We start from the raw sequence: 20,163 nt of genomic DNA, 5'->3' as shown, positions 1-20,163 counted from the left end.
TTTTAACTAAAACACAGCAGGAGTATTCTAAACTTTGGAAAGTTAAATAAGAATTTGACTAAAGCATCAAAACACTTTATTCACCTTCAACATCCAAAGAGGCAGTGCCAGACACAGATCCTCCCTGATTGGTAGCTCTAACTTGGTAGACAGTGGCATCATCGTCTGTTGCATTTGTAATGACCAGCTGGTGATATCCACCTTTAAATTCTTGTATCTTAACCTTTTCACCATCTGGCAAGATCTCTTTACCCTGTCTAAACCATTTAACAATAGGCTTAGGATGACCAGTGACTTTGCAAACAAATGTGGCAGTGGCTCTGAATTTCACATTCAAGTTTCTTAGTTCTTCCTTGAAATGTGGTGCTTGAATTAGTACATCAGATTTTGGAATGACTGATTGTGATACTTCACTCCATTCACTTTCACCACCTAGATTTTCACATTTTACACGGAATTCATATTCAAGGCCTTCAACTAGACTTTTCACAGAGTAGACTGTTTCATGAATTTCTTCTGTTGTTACTGCAATCCATTTGTTTTGTTTCTTTTCACGTTTCTCGAGGTAGTAATTTCTGATCTTTGCACCTCCATCACTGGCCGGTGGTTTCCAGGACACAACACAAGAGTCCTTTGTAACAGCAGTTACTACGGGTTGACTAGGTTGCCCTGGTTTTTCTGTAAAGAATAAAAAGTTTCAAAACATTAAATGAAGTTAGCTTAGTAATTTGCAGGTATATGTAAACTCATGTTTTGGTGCACGCTTACCAAATGGGCTTTTGATAACAACAATTGATGAAACCTCTAGTGCTTTGCTAATGCCATACGTATTCTGAGCAGACACACGGAAATAATAGCCTGCATTTTCAGTTAGGTTAACAATTCTGCATGTTGTGCCTGAAATGCTTGAAGATACCAGTTGCCACTCTGTGCCTTCCTTAGCTTCACGTTTCTCTACCACATAGTTTGTTATCAAAGCACCTCCATCATCCTCAGGTGGCTTCCAGCTGATTACCACAGAATTTTTCAGTAGGGCTTCCACAACAATTGGCCCTGTTGGTTTATCTGGTTTATCTATAAAAGGAAAACATAGTATTTTAGTTATCTGCCAGTAAATATTTTAGATAATATTATTCAACAGAATTATTGGAAATAGATTTAATACCTTGTATTTCCACATTAAGTACAGTGTCAACTGTTCCAAATATGTTGCTTAGTTGCACTTTATACTTCCCAGCATGGGTCTTATGCTGGACATTCTTAATGACAAGATGAGTATAATGCTCAGTGTTCTCAATAGTAACGTTTTCTGAGTCTCTCAAAGGTTTCTTGTCATGGAACCAAGTGATAGCTGGTACTGGGCGACCAATGTACATAATATGGAGGCGAAGGGTGCCACCCACACCTGCATAATATTTCTCTTTCAGTGGGAAGCCAGAGTGGAACTGAGGGGGAGCCTGCAAGAGTAGCTTGCCACTAGTTTCAATCTCCCCAACATCATTAGTAGCCATGCAAGTGTAGACACCTTCATCTTCTTGTTCTTCTGTTATTACAGTTAGTGTATGGGTGCGTCCATCTGATGACATTCTGTATTTTCGGCTTTGTACCAGTTCTTTGCCAAAACGATACCATTTAATGTCAGGAAGAGGTCTCCCAACAATCTGGCATGTCATCTGAGCTGCTTCACCCAGTTTAGTTGTAACATCCTTCATTGCTTGTCTTATGCCTGGTGCTTCTCCAGCTGTAACATTGAAAGGTTAAAGATAAGAAAATTATTAAATGGTCCTCCACTATTACTTTATCTATACACATCCTTCACTTATACCTGTCACCAGTTTACATTTAAACTTGCAGGCTTATTCTTTAAGACCATATAGCCAATATATAATGTTCATGAGCACATCATTATAGTTTACCAGGACATAAAATATCTTTTAATCTGTCACATAAATCATAGTGACTAGGATAGTACATTTAAACTTACATGTTAGTTTAGTCTTTACTGTCGTAGCTGTTCTTCGAGGTCTGCTGACTCCAGTCTCATTTTCTGCAAAAACCTTGAATTCATATTCTGTAGCCTCCAGTAAACCTCCCACTGTGAATTGTCTGTCTTTAATACGCTCTTTATTGCACTTTTTCCATGCGCTCTCTCCAGACTGACGATATTCAATCCAGTATCCCAGGATATCTTTTCCACCATCACATTCAGGCCGTTCCCATTCTAAAGTAACGCTATCCTTAGATATAGAAGTGATCTCAATTTCTCCAGGTTGACTTGGTTTGTCTATAAATTACAGAATTAACAAAAGTTAAATTTCACTTCTCTAAGAACTTCACTAAATTGCGCTCCAAAATGTCAACTAATTTGAACAGTTTCTTACCAAATGGATCTTTGCACACCACTGGTTCAGAAGCAGGGCTTGGTTCACTTTCACCAATGTCATTTTGGGCAATGATGCGGAACTGATATTCAGCATCTGGAACAAGTCCTGTGACTGTGAACATTGTAGTTGTGATTTGAGTCTTGTTATGTCTGACCCATTTCTCTGTAGATATCTCTTTACGCTCAACGTAGTAGCCAGTGACACGAGAGCCACCATCATCTTTAGGTCTGGACCAGAATAAGCTAACAGAGCTCTTTGTGACATCAAGTACTTCTGGTGGATTGTTTGGAGGCTCTGGAGGATCTGTTAAAAATAACCATGTATTTTTAAAGCTCTTTTGTGTGTGTGTGTGAGATTGTACTTTTACAAACATAAGACATGATAATTAAAACAGGAATTTTATTGTACAAAAATCTACTCACTCAAAGGTGTCTTTGGTACAACTGGTTCTTCAGATTTCAGGGATTTGCTAATACCAAACTGGTTTTCTGCAGAAACACGGAAGTGATACTCCACATTTTCTTTGAGCCCTTTCACGACTAATGATGTTCCCCTCACTCTGGAATCAACTGTGTACCAAGCAGTCTTAGGTACTTCTCGCCTCTCAATGATGTATCCAATAATATCTGCACCACCATCGTCGGTAGGAGGTCTCCAGCTTACTCTGACTGAGCGAGTCTGTATGTCATCATACTCAAGTGGCCCTTCAGGTGGATTTGGAATGCCAATCACTCTGACCTGTATATAAACAGCCTTCTTTGCACATTTGTTTTCAAGTGCCAAATCATAGGTACCAGAATCTTCTCTTTCTGCATCTTTGATCACAAGTTCAGTGTGTGTCTCAGAAGTTGCTATCATTGCTCTCTTGCTGATGTCATGGCCTTCTTTAGTCCATTTGCATATCGGTATAGGCTTGCCCTTAATTGGTACTGTAAGCCTGATAACTCCACCTTGTCTCACAAACAGGCCTTCCTGGTATTTTTCAAGTTCACAATCAGGATATTCTGAAAATAAACCCAACATGTTATGTTATATCTATTTTACAGATATTCTGCTATGTCTGTTTACGCAAAACAATTGCTTATGTCTATTTTCAGCAAAAACTAAGACCTAAAACATCTTACCAAGCATTTCTGTTACTTTGACTGTTCCTGGCACATCAGCCGGTTCTCCAGGCCCACCAGCATTACAGGCCATCACACGGAATCTATACTCTGCACCTTGTGGTAGATGTGTCAAGGTGTACTCATGTATTTTGGTTGGAGTGGTATTACATTTGGTCCATTCAAACTGATCAACCTTTTGCATTTCAATCAAGTAGCCAGTAACTTTAGACCCGCCTTCCTCTTCTGGTGGACTCCAGGCCAGGGACACTGATGTTCGTGTAGTATCAGTAACTCTTGGGTTCTGAGGTTTACCTGGGGGTGCTGCAATAGAAGATCAGATAGCAGATAAATATATTTTAAGATAGTTCTATGTTTAGTTTGAATATTTAAAAGGCAAAACAAAATGTTATCATACACCATTTGATAAGTATTCAGTAATGGCGATGTTTAAACAGGAAAGTAATGAATAAAACAGATTTTTAAAAGATTCTTTGTGTATTTAATTAAAATATCTGCTGCAGTACGTTAAGCTGTCCAGATGAAAAAATTTATTTTGTTTAAACATTACAGCAGGTCTTATCAGTGACATTCCCCTCTGCCTCAAATGTTCTCTTCTCCATGTAGGAAATTATTTACCAATTGGGTCCATAGCAACAGCAGGTTTGGATGGACGGCTTGGTTTGCCCGTGCCTCTGGCATTGATGGCTGTGACACGGTGTTCATATTCTAATCCTTCAATCAGCCCAGTGGAGCGATAACGTGTCATAGTCACTGGAATTTTATTTACACGGACCCATCTATCTGCTCTGACTTCTTTGCGTTCCACAATATAACCAGAGATCTGTGAGCCACCATCATCTTCTGGTGGATGCCAAATAAGTGTCATGCCTTCACGAGAAACATCAGACACTTGTAGAGTGTCAGGAGGACCAGGAAGACCTGTAACAAAAAGACACATAGTTAAGAAAGAAAATATGAGAATGCATTTACAAATGTAGCTTTCTGGGGACAAATCCATAATACATACTACCTATCTCCTGAAGTGCTTTTCATCACCAGATCACAAATCACTTCACAAAGGAGAAAGCTGAGGCTGAGAGAGATGAAGCGATTTCCCTAAGCTGACCCAGCAGGCCAGTGCGTTGACCTGGGAGTAGAACCTAGATCTCCAGAATCATAGTCCAATACTCTATCCAGAGCATGTATATTATGCATATACAGGGCAACATATTAGTTTTAGATGTGGCACTTTTTCTTCACAAGTATAACATCATTAGTACACGTGAAAGTATAGCGTGTTGTTTGGGCAAAGGAAATAATAGGATTTATTCTAGGGGATCTAGCCCTGTTTGTATTAATACATAGGCCCATGTAAATTGTTCTCCATTTTTAAATGTAGAGAACTGGAGAAAATGTAGACTTACTGATTCTACTCTTGCATTCTATGATGTCAGACTGAAGGTATGATCCAATTCCAAAGCGGTTTGTAGCAGCCACACGGAACACATATTCAGAACTTTCAATGAGTCTAGTGAACTTAAAGGTTGTCCTTGTTACAGATTCGGAAACTGGTAGCCATCCAGGACGGTGTGCATCACGCTGCTCCACCACATAACCACTCAGTGCAGCTCCACCATCCAGCTCAGGTTGTTCCCAAGAGATGGTAACAGAAGTTGAATCAATGTCATCAATTCTGATAGGTCCAGTGGGTGGTCCAGGTTTATCTAGGAAAAATGTAAAAGAACATAAGTTACTGTTTAAAAAAGAAGCTAGGTTGCCATTGTGACAAATTTCATGATGAAGGAAGGGGGATTGTGGACAATCATATCTTAATAATAAATCCTTACCAAGAATGATAACTTTTATAGTATCAACAGCAGTTCCAGTCGTGTTCTTCAGTTCAAGTGTGTACTCCCCAGTGTCATGTATTGTGGTCTCACGTACACTTAATTTAGCTACTTTGGCTTCAGTTTCAATCTTGGTGCGTTCTGATTCTCTTAGCTTAGAACCAGCGAAGAACCAAGATACAGCTGGAGGTGGTCGGCCACCAATTGGAATAGCTAACTCTATGGGTCTGCCAGCCGGCACATGAACTGTCTTTTGAGTTATTCCAGCAAGGTCAATTGTGGGTAACACTATTAAAAAACAAAACAAAACCTTTTTAATATCCATTTTGTAAATAAAATCACACATTTTGAGTAGTCCTCAACCTGTTCTTTTAACTATTATACCTACCTTTTTGGTCTTGTACAGTTACTGCTGTGACAATCTCTCTTGGTTCCGACACACCCTTCTGATTTTGTGCTCTGACTCTGAACAAATACTGTTCACCTTCATTTAGTGAGATGATTGTGTGCTCAAAGACTGTAGGCTTCAGTGTCACAACCTTCATCCACTTTTCTGTTCCAGCTTTGCTGGCCTCAATAACATAGCCAGTCAGTCTGCTGCCACCATCATGCTGTGGTTTTTCCCATGCAAGAGTTACAGTTGATTTACTGATGTCAACTACCTCCAGTTTCTGAGGCACCATAGGAACATCCGACACCAGTACTGCATCAGATGTTTCACAAGGTTCACCAATACCATAAATATTTTCTGGAAGCACTCTGAAATAGTACATAGCTCCTTCTATAAGTCCAGTAAGTCTATAAAATGTTTTGCTGCATTTGGTAGCTACTGTCTTGTATGCTCTCATGGTAGCCTCGCGTTTCTCAATTATATAATTGTTAACTGGTGCTCCACCATCAATAGTAGGAATTTCCCAAGTAATTGTCACGGAATCTTTCGACACTTCCTTAACTCTCACTGTGGCAGATGGGCCAGGTGTATCTAAATGCAAAATCAAAAGGGATTATTTCCTATTAGCTCTTTTCCTGATTTGGGTAATTACTGAATTTTGGCTAAGTAAAGACATCAGGATTTGGACTTCATAGATAAACTGATCCTTTAGAAACACATTTCCCTTAATTTCTACTGTATCTTTTCTTTCCCTCTCCTCCTCTCCCACCTCACCCCCCATGGTCTTTTATCATTATTTTCTGGGTTCTACTTAAATTGCAAACTCCTTTCAGCAAACACCTTTTTCCTTCTGTCTAAAACAACATGTGTAAGCACAGAGCAATATCAATATGTAATAGTAACAATACTCACCATATACTTTAACAACAATTGTTGCTGATTTCTTGCCTGATTGATTTTCAGCCTCAACCACATATTTGCCAGCATCATACCGATTAACTTTATCCACAGTAAGCAGGGTGTAGCTCTCTGTAGTGTCTATAATAGACCGATTTGCAAGGTCAACACCCTCTTTGCTCCATGTAATTACCGGAGGTGGTCTGCCAGATACAAACACCATTAGGCGCAAAGAACCACCAGCTCTGACAGTGACAGTCTTCTTTAGGTCATCAGCAAGTTCAAGGTCTGGTACTTCTGATGGGGAAAGGGAAGAAATACAAAATGAATTAATCTTTGAATAGTTTTAAAGAAAAATATAATCTTTCCATAAAAAAACTTGGGTTTTCAAATTACCTATTCTTTCCACAGGTTCGATTTCAGCTGATGATTCACTGAATTCACTCATACCATTCACGTTTGTGGCAGCAACTCTGAAACGGTATTTCTGGCTTGTTTTAAGAGCAGTCACTGTGAATTCAGCATTCCTTAGGGTGGCGGTAGTGTGTGGTCTGTACCACTGTTCAGTACCTTCTTCTTTCATTTCAAGAACGTAGCCTAAGAGGTCAGCACCACCATCATACATGGGCTTTGTCCATGCCAAGCTTATGCTGTGCCTAGTAGTATCCACAACTCTTGGAGCTGAAGGAGGTGCGGGAGTGTCTTTGGAATAGAGGAACACACATTTCACATTATTGCAGGGAAAATTTTACAATTTAAAAGACTTTATTTAGTAACAATATTCTAAACAATTAGTGGTTAGAAATTTATCTGAAATTAACTATAATAACTTTTATTTTAAAGTCATTGCAATGCTAGTGATCATAATGAATTCACATATTCTTTTGGATCTCTTATTTGGAATGTCATTGTAGTTAATTATCAGGCAATATGTTTAATAAATATTAAAAATATATTTTGAATTTGACTACTTACATGATGGCTCCTTGCACAAGATAGATTGAGAAGCGTCACTAGGCTCACTGTTCCCAGCAGCATTCACTGCAGTGACACGGAATTGATATTCACTATGTTCCATTAGACCTGTAACTTTCAGTCTGGTATCATACACAGTGTAATCTCTGTTGATTCGTGTCCAGCGTAGACTTCTCTTTTCACGTTTGTCTACAAGATAGTTGCTAATCTCACTGCCACCATCTGATTCTGGTTGCAGCCAATGAATAATGATATGTTCCTTGCCAATACCCACTGCTTCAGGTGCACCAGGTTGTGATGGAATAGCTGTTGGTGTTCAAAAATATGAAAAAAAATCAGATTTTTTTTCCAAATATTTCACCAATGAAGAAAACTCTATAAATGCTGGAGCTAAAAGATGAAAGCACTTACTGAAAGAGTTTCTAGCAACAATGGCTTCTGTTTCAAGTGGAACACCTGACCCATACTTATTGACAGCTCTCACACGGAAGATGTATTCATTATTTTTAATAAGTCTTGTCACCACGCATGATAATGTTTGGCATTCAGCCTCAACAATAACCCAGTTGAGCCTGCTGGTTTCACGTCTTTCTACAATGTAGTGCGTGATTTCTGCACCTCCATCTTCATGTGGAACATTCCATGCCAGAGTGCACTTCTCTTCGGTTACTCTGCTAATAGTGATTTTGCCAGCACATGGACCAGGTGAATCTGAATAGGAGTGAACAAAGGTGTAATTATGGTAGTCAATGAAAAGCTTCTCTCTCTTTTTTTGTAACTATAATTGTGAATTCCAATGAATGTTCACAACAAACCATTATCTATGAAATACATACCAAGCACTTTGACAAGGACTGAAACTTGCTTTGTTCCACTTGCATTTTTAACTGTGAGTGTGTATTTTCCACTATCACTTCTGTCACAATACTTGATAACTGCAATGGCCCGTTTGCTGGTGTACTGCAGAGAGATCTTTTCACACAGGTCCAATTCTTTGTCACCTTTGGACCAGAAGACCTTTGGTTCTGGTTTCCCACCAATGGCTGCGTCAAGAACAAGATCAGATCCAGCCCTTATGGTCACAATTTCTCCTTGCAATCTGGCATCCAGCTCAGCCTTTGGTGGTGCTATCATAAAGAGATAAAAACATTAACATTATAGTATTAAAACAGCAAGCTACACAATATTTTAAATGACCCGAGGGAATGTTTCTTACAATATTCATCTTTGCAAGTGACAGCACCAGTAGATTCAGATCCTTTGCTGATTACACCAGCTGCATTCTTAGCTAATATACGGAATTCATATTCTTCTCCTTCACTAAGAGCTGTCACAGTAAAGCAGTTTTCTGAGACAATGGTATAGTTGCATTTCAACCAGCGTCCATCTCCAGCTTCATTGTATGGTTTGCGTTCTATAATATACCCAATAATTTTGCTGCCGCCATCATAAAGTGGAGGAGACCAGGTCAATGACACTGTAGATCTTGTGACATCTGTTACCTCTGGTCTGCCTGGTGGATCTGAAAGAGGACAATGTAAAATGAAAAATCTAATTCCGTTGCTTAAATAATAAAGAACAAATATACTCTTAAAAGATACACTTACCAACTGGGTTTTGAGCCACTATAGGTCTGGAGGCTTCACTAGCTTTGCTCACACCAGCAGCATTTAGGGCATAAACTCTGAATTGATATTCCAGACCTTCCACTAGTCCTGTGACTTTGTAGTTGCATTCAAAGGATGGCACGTTGTTTTCCTTCACCCAAAGAATGGTATTGCGCTCTTTCTTTTCAATCCAGTATCCAGTGATTTTGCTGCCACCATCATGATATGGTTCTTCCCAGCGAATGGCCATGGCATTGGCAGACACAGAATAGACCTCTGGCCTGGTAGGTGGACTTGGTGGGACTGATTGTAAAAAGTAAGAGAGAAAAAAAGTTAGAATTGCCACTAATTACATAAACCAGAAAAAACAATTTCTTAAAATATATGTGTGTGTGTGTATGTTTGTTTTTACCAAATGGATGCTCAGCAACTATTGGTGCTGATTCCACGGGCTTGCTGACACCAAATCTGTTTTCTGAGCTGACCCGGAAAGCATACTCCATGTATTTGGTGAGATGAGTGACTTTGATCTGTGTACGTTTGACACTGGAATTTATCAGCTGCCATGCTGTTGTACCAGATTCTCGTTTCTCAACTATGTAGTTTGTAATATCAGTGCCACCATCATCTTCAGGTTCTTTCCATGACAACACACAGGATTCAGCAGAAATGGATGATATTTCAATAGGTCCAGTAACTGCACCTGGTCTTCCGATGACAACCACTGTGACAGCAAATGTTTTCACACCGGCTGTGTTCTCAAGTGTCAAATAATATTTGCCAGAGTCACCTCTCATGCTGTCCTTCACAATCAATGTAGTTCTATCCTTTGTTGTCTTGATGGTCACTCTATCAGTTTCCTTGAGTCTCATTTCTTCAAGTTTCCATGTTACTTTTGGAGCTGGTCGCCCACTAATTGGTATATCAATAGTAAAGGTGCTTCCAGCTTTGCAAGTTATAAGTTGTCTAGTTATTCCACTAAGATCTGCTGTTGGTTCAATCTGTGGCTCTTTAATAATAACAGAAGAGAAAGCTTCTCTTGGCTCACTGTAGCCTGCATCATTCTTTGCCTTGACCCGGAATTCATATTCATTGTTCTCTAGAAGACCTTCAACTGTGAAAGTAAGTTGTTTAGTTTGACCAGCTTCAGCCCAATAGTCAGATCCCTTTTGTTTCATCTCAAGAAGATATCCAGTGACACGGCTTCCACCGTCATGGTCAGGTTTCAGCCAAGCTAATACTGCAGAAGATTTGGTAGTATCAATAATATCTAGTCTCTTAGGTGGAGCAGGCTCCTCGGTGGCTACAACTGGCTCTGTTAATTCACATGGTTCACCTACACCATATTCATTTTCTGCTGAAACACGGTAGTAGAATGGCACACCTTCTGCAAGATCAGTGACCTTAAAGATTTGACGAGTACATTTTGAACTCACAACCTGCCAGCTACGACGGCTTGCTTCCCGCTTTTCCACAATGTAGTGATGGATGCGGGCACCTCCATCCAAAACAGGAGCATCCCACATTAAAGTAATAGAACCTCTGGTCACATCCTTAAAGGTAATAGGACCTGGTGGGCCAGGAGTGTCCAGTACCTTGACAGTAAATGTAATAGATTTGCTACCACTGACATTTTCTACAGTAAAGACGTATTTGCCAGCGTCATTTCTATTGCAGTTCTCCACAGTCAACGTACTGAATGAGTCAGTTATGTGAATGTCAGCACGCAGGCTAAGGTCTGAGTCTGCTTTAGACCATGTAGCAGTAGGAACCGGTTTGCCTAAAAAGGCAATAAACAGCCGAATAGTTGCACCTGCTCTGACAATGTGAGTCTGCTTGAAGTTTGCATCAATATCAATTTCAGGTGAAGACAGTCTGTCAGTTGCTTGGATTGTAGCAGGAACTTCACAGCTTTCTCCCTTGCCTGCACCATTGACAGCACTCACTCGGAATTTATAATGTTCACCTGCCTCTAAGTCGGTGACAGTATATTTGGTAGCTATACAAGTCTCTGCATTGACTTTATGCCACTCTCCTAAGTCAGCTTTGCACATTTCAATGATGTAGCCAATTATTTCCATGCCTCCGTCAAAAACTGGCTTGGTCCATTCCAAGCTTACACTTGTCTTTGATGTATCTGTCACTTTTACAACAGTAGGCGCACTTGGTGGGTTTACTGGCTCTCGACATTTAATCAGCCTGGAGACAGCACTTGGAGGTCCTACTCCTGCAGCATTTTCAGCCATAACTTGGAATTCATATTCATTGCCTTCAGTCAGGCCCGTTACTCTGTATCTTGTCTCAGCAATGGCTCTCTTACTGGATACTTTGACCCAGCGGACACTCTTTTTTTCTCTTCTTTCCAGGATATATTGGTTGATTTCATTTCCGCCATCAGATTTTGGCCTAGTCCATGTGAGTGTGATACTGTCTCCTGTTATATGGGTAGGCTCTGGTATACCCGGTGCATCAGGAACAGCTGCAAAATGGAAAACAGTTTAGAAAACATTCAACAAAAGTTGGTAACTGTGTAGTTATTTGTTCAAGACATAAAGGAAACTTACTGTATGGTATTTGTGCTATAATTGGATCAGATTCTAGTGGCCTGCCAACACCAAACTTGTTAACTGCAGAGACACGGAACTGGTATTCATTGCCCTTAATTAATTTAAGAGCGGTGTAACTGCAGGCTTCACAGTTATCTTCAACTAATGCCCAGGCAATCCTACTGGTTTCACGTTTTTCAATCACATAGTGTGTGATAGCAGCACAGCCATCATTAGCTGGAGGCTCCCACCATAATGTCATCTTCTCTCCAGTAACATTTGTGAATCGTATTGGTCCACCAACTTTTCCTGGAGTATCTGTGATAATAAAGCATCAGAGTTATAATTTACTTGTGCTGCCACTTACAATGTAAATACTATTTAAGAATAGCTTACTAAAAATATCGACAAAGTACCTTGTACTCTGACTGTAATGTCTTCTTCTTTGGTGCCTGATGCATTCTTGGCTTCTACCGTGTATATACCACGATGGTCCCGAGTGGCATCTCTAACAAAGATAGTGCTAGATCCAATAACATTCATTATTTCAATATTCATCTTCTTTTCAATCTCCTTTCCATCCTTAAACCAAGTCACTTGAGGTACTGGACGGCCTTTGATAAGAACTTTAAGTCTAATGCTCTCTCCAGCCTTAACAGTAAGGCCTTCAAAGTGCTCAGCACCGAATTCGATTGTTGGAGGAACTAAGAAGAAAGATAAAATAAAGTATATATATTCACTCATATTTATCAGGCTATTCATTCCCAATAAGCAAACAAGTAATAAAGGCATATACAGACTCTCTCTTCTGACTAGAAAATTCATATTTTTTAAAATATAGGGATTGATATTATATTGTAAACTGTCCTATCTGAAATTTTATATCTTAAGAATTATTTTTTCTATGTTAATCCACTCTCCATCATATTAAACTATAGGTTAAAATATTAATTGAAATGTGTTGGTGTAATGTGCTGAGTGAGCTATTCTAGCAATTTGCATTTCTAAATTCTGCATAGCAACAAAACCATTATCTAACCTAAGACAGACCTATCTTTGCAGCTGCCACTTGTAAACCACAGAACCACAAATTAAGGCCTTTGGCTTGGTTTTAAAGTTATCTGTACTCTTTAGTTCCTGTAGTCAGGCTTAATTATTGTGAACACTTTTAAGGCACCACAGCTGTTAGAAGCTCCTGCCTTACTCAAAAGGGAAGGGGAACTGCAAGCCCCTATCCACAGTAAAAGCAGCAGAGTCCTGTGGCACCTTATAGACTAACAGACATTTTGGAGTACGAGCTTTCGTGGGTGAATACCCACTTCGTCAGATGCACGCAGTGGAAATTTCCAGGGGCAGGTATATATATATGCAAGAAAGCTAGAGATAACGAGGTTAGTTCAATCAGAGAGGATGAGGCCCTGTTCTAGCAGTTGAGGTGTGAAAACCAAGGGAGGAGAAACTGGTTTTGTAGTTGGCAAGCCATTCACAGTTTTTGTTTAATCCTATCCACAGTGACACAGCCAAACCTCTCAGGTTGCTCAAGTTCACCTTGTGATGTGATCTAAATCCTAAGACTCAAGCCCCAACCCAGGGGTCAGCAACCTTTCAGAAGTGCTGTGCCGAGTCTTCATTTATTCACTCTAATTTAAAGTTTCGCATGCCAGTAATACATTTTAACATTTTTAGAAGGTCTCTTTCTACAAGTCTATAATATATAACCAAACTATTGTTGTATGTAAAGTAAATAAGGTTTTTAAAATGTTTAAGAAGCTTCATTTAAAATTAAATTAAAATGCAGAGCCCCCCAGACTGCCAGAACCCGGGCAGTGAGAGTGCCACTGAAAATCAGCTCATGTGCCACCTTTGGCACCCGTGCCATAGGTTGCCTACCCCTGCCCCAGCTTATTCCCATTTTCAAATGTGTCAAAATGTTTTGGAGCAATGGCTAAAACAACACAATGTCTCTACAATAGACTACTGCCAAAGTTGCAACAAAGAAAAGTAGCGAAACCATAACTAAATGTTAATACAGTAGCAACGACAGAGCAGAACCCCACTGCGAATTCCAAGATGCATTCAGTAGCAGATGAAGGCAAAAAACTCTTCATGATATGCTGAATTAAAAACTCCCTGTGTGGCCCCAAATGTAGCAACTGGTTAAATCCTATGGATCCCTGCTGGATGCTGGTCTTGCATCTAACTCTGCATGGAGTGGGGGAGGGAGAAGTGGCGAAAGCCTTCTGTTCCTGGAAGGAGTGGTATACACTCCCTCTCCAGTCAGCAGCTCATATACCCTATATAAGCTAAAAGGTGCCAGACAGGAGCTTAGCTGGATTTAGAATTTACCATATAAAAATGCAAGTGTAACATACTGAAGTATTAATAAATAATGCTTACCACATTCATCTCTGGTCATGATATAGCCTGAAGATTGTGATGGTGGGCTGACTGTTCCGACAGCATTTCTTGCAATCACTCTGAACTCATATCGTTCACCTGGGCTAAGTCCTGTAACCGTATATTGGCATTCACTGATATCAGTGAAATTGCATCTGAGCCAGCGGTCATCACTTCCTTGCCGTTTCTCAATGCTGTAGGCCACAATCTTACTTCCTCCATCATGCAGTGGTGCAGTCCATTTAAGGGTGACAGTTTCCCTGGTGAGATCAATATAATCAGGAGTGCCAGGTGGATCTGAAAGAAAATAATTGCATACAGGATTATTATTATTATTATTAATCTGCATGATGGCTAACACTATATTACAATATATACATTTTCTTAGTGAAATGCTTGTTTACTCACCTACTGGAGACACAGCCAAGGTAAATTTGCTTGGCTCGCTAACTGGGCTTACACCAGCAGAATTTTCAGCATATGCACGGTATTGGTAATCCAGGCCCTCAATCAATCCAGTAATTCTGTATTCTTTACCAGATATTGGTGAAACATTAACTTTCTGCCACAAGATGCTGTTTCTTTCTTTCTTTTCAACATGGTATCCAGTAATTTCTGAACCTCCATCATAAACTGGAGCATCCCAAGATATTGTCATTCCATCAGCCGTTACATTGTACACAATAGGTTTGCCAGGTGGGCCTGGTGGTCTGAACTGGTGTTTTGCTACAACATCTGCTGAGACAAGTGGTGGGCTTACGCCATATCTGTTTTCTGCACTAATTCTAAACTGATATTCGGTGTCTTTAACTAGGTTAGGAACTTTGAAAGTTGTCCTAGCAACACTAGAACACACCATTTTCCAATTGGTTTGTGAAGTTTCTCTCTTCTCAATGCTGTAGCAAGTGATTTCTCCTCCTCCGTTGTCTTCAGGAGCATCCCATGACATCACAACGCTGTCTGCTTTGATTTCATCTAGTCTTATGGGTCCTTTTGGTTTTGATGGAGGACCAAGAGTTATGACTGTGATTGTAAATGACTTTCTGCAAACTGAATTATCAAGAATTAAGGTGTATTTGCCACCATTCTCTTTTTTCACATTCTTGATGCTTAAACTTATTTTGTTTTCAGTTTTCTTGAAGCGAACTTGTTCACTTTCTTTAAGAGGAATGCTGTCCTTGAGCCAGCTCATAGTTGGTCTGGGTTTACCTTTATATGGCAATTCGATGTGCATATTATGGCCAATTCTTACAGTAATTTGTCCTCCAGAGATATCAGAAAGGTCAGCTTCAGGTGTTATTATAAAGTCTTTTACTGTAATGGGTCCAACAGTAACAGCATCACTCAATCCTTTTTCGTTTTTAGCAGATACTCTGAATTCCATGACAGAAAGCTCCTTAAGTTTTTCAACTTCAAATTCACATGTCTTACTTATGCCTGCATGTGACCATTCTTTTTCTTCAATCATTTTCTTTTCAATAACATAGTCTGATATAATGCTACCACCATCAAAGTCAGGTTTGCTCCACTGTAAGGTAACAGAAGTCTTTGTAGAATCTTTCATGGCCAGATCCTTTACAGGTCCAGGTACTTCCGCAGGTTTCACTGGTTCTGAAGTCTCACAAGGTTCTCCCAATCCATGTTCATTTTCTGCAAGAACTCGGAAGAAGAATGCAGTCTTCTCTGACAGGTTAGTTACCTTAAATGTTGTATGAGAACACTTTGTTGTAACAGTAGACCAGGCTCTTTTGGTGGCATCTCTTTTTTCAATGACATAGTTTGTTATTTCAGAACCACCATTAATGAGCGGTGGCTCCCATATAAGTGTAACAGTGCCACGAGAAACATGTTTAAGCTGCAGTTTCTGGCAGGCTGATGGTGTATCAAGTACTTTAACATTCACAAATGAAGATTTTGGTTCACCAACTCCATTCTCGATTGTGAGAATGTATTTTCCTGTGTCATTCCGAGTAACTTGAGGAATAGTAAGTAATGTGGATGATTCTGTGTTCTGAATGTTGTATCTTTCATCAATTCCAAGATTCTTTTCGCCCTTTCTCCATGTGACAGTTGGAGGAGGTCTCCCTTTGAATGGAATCATTATCTGTACATCTTCACCTGCTTTAGCTACAATGGAGGTTCTGAGAGCAACATCCAGGTCAATCTCTGGCTCCTCTGCAGAAATAAATAATAATAATAATATGAATAATTTGGGAAACAAAATATAAAATTATTTAAAATACAAAAACCCTAAAAAAGATAATTAAATCGATTTAAGGTACATACCAAGTATATCTTTAGCTTGTACATATTCTGTCATTTCAATAGGCTCTCCTTGCCCAGCACAATTTATAGCAGATACACGGAAATAATAATTGACTGCAGGTTGAAGATGGGACACAACATACTCAGTTGTTCTCACTTCTCCTCTAGCACTGACTACAGACCATTCTTCTTGTTCTCCTTCTCTCTTTTCCACTGCATAGCTGGTAATTGCACTTCCTCCATCATAGGCAGGCTTAGTCCAGCCAAGAGTGACAGATGTCTTAGTGGTATCCACAACCTTTAGCTTAACTGGTGGCCCTGGTTTGTCTGTAAAAGATATTAAAATTCAATCATAAAATTTGTCCTCAGTTATTCCCAGACACTTCCATGAAAGTCTGCCCATTATAACTTGGCCCTTAAACAGTGAGATGTGTGTGTGTAAATTATTTCTTACCAATAGGATCTGCAGCTTTGTAGAAGTCAGATGCTTCAGAGAATGGACCTTGTCCAGCTGCATTGACAGCACAAACTCGGAAATGATATTCACTGTTTTCAGTGAGTCCTGTTACTTTCTGTCTGGTGTCACGGATAGTTTCTTTAACAACCTTGAACCAACTTAGACTCTTCTTGTCACGTTTCTCAAGGTAATATCCACTTATTTCACTACCTCCATCTACAGTTGGCCTGTTCCAGACAACTGTCATTGAATGCTTGGTTATCATAGTGACTTCTGGTACACTAGGTGGTCCAGGTGTAACTGGAATAAAAAAGAAAGAAAAAAATGACAGTAGTTTAATACCACTTAAAACTAAAACATTCAGTACTATTCAGTTGTATTAGTTAATATACATTTCTCACCAAATGCATTTTTAGCTATAACTGGTTCAGATTCCAGTGGATCACCGACTCCAAACTTATTCACACCTCGGACACGGAACACATACTCATTTCCTTTGATGAGTTTTGTGATAGTGATGACACATTCCTCTAGTTTTTCAGAAATTAAAGACCACACTACCCGACTTGTCTCACGTTTTTCAACAATGTAGTGTGTTACAGTTGCACCACCATCATCTGCTGGAGGTTCCCACATTATGGTAATCTTTTCAGCAGTGACTGTCTTGAACTGTATAGGCCCACCTGGAGGTCCTGGCTTGTCTGTTGAGGACAGGAGAAATGAGACATATATATGTGTGTTATGGAACTACATTTTAGTTTAATACAATAATACTACTATTCTAATTCAATACATACCAAGTATTTGCACTCTAATGTGAGCTGATGCTGAACCCATGGCATTCTTTAATTTTAATTCATAGTTTCCACTGTTAAAACGAGTTGCATCTTTGATGAGTATAGATGCAAAGTCTGTTGTGTTTTCAATAGACACTTGTGCACTGGTTTGTATCTCTTTGCCATTTTTGAACCATTCAATTGTAGGTATAGGCTTTCCTGAGATGCCAAGTTTCAGCTTAACTGCAGTACCTGCTTTGTATTTCACCACATCTCTGTATTCTGGTTGTACATCAATTTCAGGTGCACCTTAAAAGAGGAACAAAAAAAAATGGTACAAAGATTTCAAACCACTCAGAGGATTCAAAACCATACCAATATTTTTATTAAGCAATAATAATAGTGGTAATTAATATAAGGCATTGCATAATATACACGATGCAATATTTGGCAGTGCCTCGATACTATGGTCATAGGTGTTTTAAATATGCAGATAGGGAAAAAAAAGATAAGTCTTAGCTATATGTCACATTTCAGTCCAAAAGTTCTCAAACTCTTTGCAAATTAAATAATACATTAATTACATCACTACTAAAAAGCATCCACATCTCTGGGGAAGGACTGCATATAGGAGGACAAATGGTGCAGTGCACACTGCACAACATTTTGGGGAAAGGACATTTTTAGCCAAGGACACTGGGGCAAACCTCTGCTCCTATGAAAAGTGTCACAAGAGCTTTAATGTCTACACACAGCAAAAATAATCTCAATTTCTCAGGTCTTGTCCAAGTGGCCCAAACACAGTCAACTGTATGGAACTCAAGTTATCTACATTGGGAAGATGAAGGGAAGCTTCATTGGGAAGCTCAATCAGCTCTGTTCAGATTGAATCTTTGTCCAGAGAGGCTAGATAATGCAAACCCAGTGTTACAACATTATGCTAGCCCTCCAGTTTTTAAACTCAGCTTCTTAGAATTGTTTTCTAAAGACTAGGATTCAAGCACTGGTTATATGAAACAATTCTGACTTTAAGCCCTGAAGAATCAGAAAATATTATGTAATTGCAAAACTCTTACCATATGTATCAACACACGTGATAGGACCTAAAACATCTGATGGATTGCTAATGGAACCAACAGCATTCTTAGAACAGACACGGAATTCATACTGAGAATTTTGCGTTAATCCAGATACAGTAAACTGAGTCTCAATGACATTGGTGAAACTGCCCTTTGTCCATCTGCCGTTTGGAAGATCACGTTTCTCCACAATATAACCAGTGATCTTGCTACCGCCATCATAGGATGGTTTTGTCCAAGAAAGACTGACAGACGTCTTGGAAATATCTGTGACATGAACATTTCTTGGGGGTTCTACAGTAAGAAAAAACAATAGCATTTATAATTAATAGCAGTACTAGCATTATCTGTTGGCTTACTGTATAGGAAAGAACATTACAGTGAAAACTGTGATTTTTTTTCCCTACAAAGTACACACCACAAGCATCAATTGCAAGAACTGGATCAGAAGGATGGCTTGCTTTTCCAATGCCAGCTGCATTTTCTGCATAAACCCTGAATTCATAGATAAGTCCAGCGCTGATGGTGGTGACTTTGAAGTGAGTTGTCCGAATAAGGGTCTTGTTAGCCTTTTGCCATAAAATACTGTTCCTATCTTTCATTTCCAAATGGTATCCAATGACTGCACTGCCTCCATTAGTGACTGGTTCATGCCATCCAACAGTGATGCTCTCTCGGGTGACATTAGTGACCCATGGTGTGGAAGGTTGTCCGGGTGTTGCTAGAGACATTAAAAGAAGCAGTTAATATATCATTTAAAAAAAAATTAAAAGCAACAACAAAATGTTATGTGAGAAACTGATGACTTACTGTATGGGAGCTTAACAGTTACACATTGTGAATCAATGTGATCACTGATTCCAAAGCGGTTTTCAGCTTTGATACGGAATTGGTATTCTTCTCCTGTTGTTAGCTTCATGACTTTAATAATGCTTCTAGCAACTGTTGCAGACACCTCAGACCAAACAGCAGTACTTGTTTCTCTTTTCAGTACAATATAGTTGGTAACTTGACTTCCACCATCATTATGCGGTGGCTGCCATTTGAGAGTTACACTGTCTTCAGTGATATCACTGACAACAACAGGACCAACTGGAGGACCTGGCCTGTCTAGCACTACAATGTTAATGAATGATTTAGTGGTTCCACTGGAGTTGGCAGCAGTGATGTCATATCTACCAGCATCACCAGCCATACTTTCTTTAAGGTTAATGATGACACTTTCTGCTGTGGTTTCTGTATTAAACCGCATGGTTGCTTTCAATGGAACACTGTCTCTGGATAATGTAATCTTTGGCAATGGTTTTCCAGAAATTGGAATTTCAACCTTTAGGTTTGATCCCACTCTAATGTACACAGTATTATGTGGGAAGCCCTTCATATCAATCTCAGGAGATTCTGAAAAACAAAATGTTTCCAAAACATTAAAAATGTGC

At 39.4% G+C, this 20,163-nt stretch overlaps 1 protein-coding gene across 50 annotated transcripts in view; it reads right to left on the bottom strand.

Moving 5' to 3' along the window:
* The window catches only part of TTN (titin), a 312,200-nt gene that overhangs the window by 9,073 nt on the left and 282,964 nt on the right, over window positions 1-20,163 (bottom strand). For all 50 annotated transcript variants that reach the window (XM_050916743.1, XM_050916742.1, XM_050916769.1 and 47 more), the window contains 30 exons: window positions 19,538-20,125; window positions 19,146-19,448; window positions 18,725-19,021; window positions 17,670-17,957; window positions 17,274-17,573; window positions 16,870-17,172; window positions 16,437-16,742; window positions 14,559-16,325; window positions 14,151-14,447; window positions 12,170-12,457; window positions 11,772-12,071; window positions 9,620-11,686; window positions 9,208-9,510; window positions 8,817-9,122; window positions 8,437-8,727; window positions 8,012-8,311; window positions 7,601-7,906; window positions 7,022-7,327; window positions 6,641-6,922; window positions 5,726-6,319; window positions 5,338-5,625; window positions 4,915-5,214; window positions 4,127-4,429; window positions 3,509-3,811; window positions 2,807-3,388; window positions 2,382-2,687; window positions 1,985-2,284; window positions 1,166-1,741; window positions 769-1,074; window positions 85-678 (listed from right to left, as the gene is read on the bottom strand). In XM_050916743.1, coding sequence (XP_050772700.1) covers window positions 85-678; window positions 769-1,074; window positions 1,166-1,741; window positions 1,985-2,284; window positions 2,382-2,687; window positions 2,807-3,388; window positions 3,509-3,811; window positions 4,127-4,429; window positions 4,915-5,214; window positions 5,338-5,625; window positions 5,726-6,319; window positions 6,641-6,922; window positions 7,022-7,327; window positions 7,601-7,906; window positions 8,012-8,311; window positions 8,437-8,727; window positions 8,817-9,122; window positions 9,208-9,510; window positions 9,620-11,686; window positions 11,772-12,071; window positions 12,170-12,457; window positions 14,151-14,447; window positions 14,559-16,325; window positions 16,437-16,742; window positions 16,870-17,172; window positions 17,274-17,573; window positions 17,670-17,957; window positions 18,725-19,021; window positions 19,146-19,448; window positions 19,538-20,125 — 13,650 coding nt within the window. The remainder of the gene's footprint in view (window positions 1-84; window positions 679-768; window positions 1,075-1,165; window positions 1,742-1,984; window positions 2,285-2,381; window positions 2,688-2,806; window positions 3,389-3,508; window positions 3,812-4,126; window positions 4,430-4,914; window positions 5,215-5,337; window positions 5,626-5,725; window positions 6,320-6,640; window positions 6,923-7,021; window positions 7,328-7,600; window positions 7,907-8,011; window positions 8,312-8,436; window positions 8,728-8,816; window positions 9,123-9,207; window positions 9,511-9,619; window positions 11,687-11,771; window positions 12,072-12,169; window positions 12,458-14,150; window positions 14,448-14,558; window positions 16,326-16,436; window positions 16,743-16,869; window positions 17,173-17,273; window positions 17,574-17,669; window positions 17,958-18,724; window positions 19,022-19,145; window positions 19,449-19,537; window positions 20,126-20,163) is intronic.

Source organism: Gopherus flavomarginatus, chromosome 10, assembly GCF_025201925.1.
Source record: "Gopherus flavomarginatus isolate rGopFla2 chromosome 10, rGopFla2.mat.asm, whole genome shotgun sequence".
NCBI classification, from domain to species: domain Eukaryota; kingdom Metazoa; phylum Chordata; order Testudines; family Testudinidae; genus Gopherus; species Gopherus flavomarginatus.
This window is presented reverse-complemented; position numbering and strand designations above follow the sequence as displayed.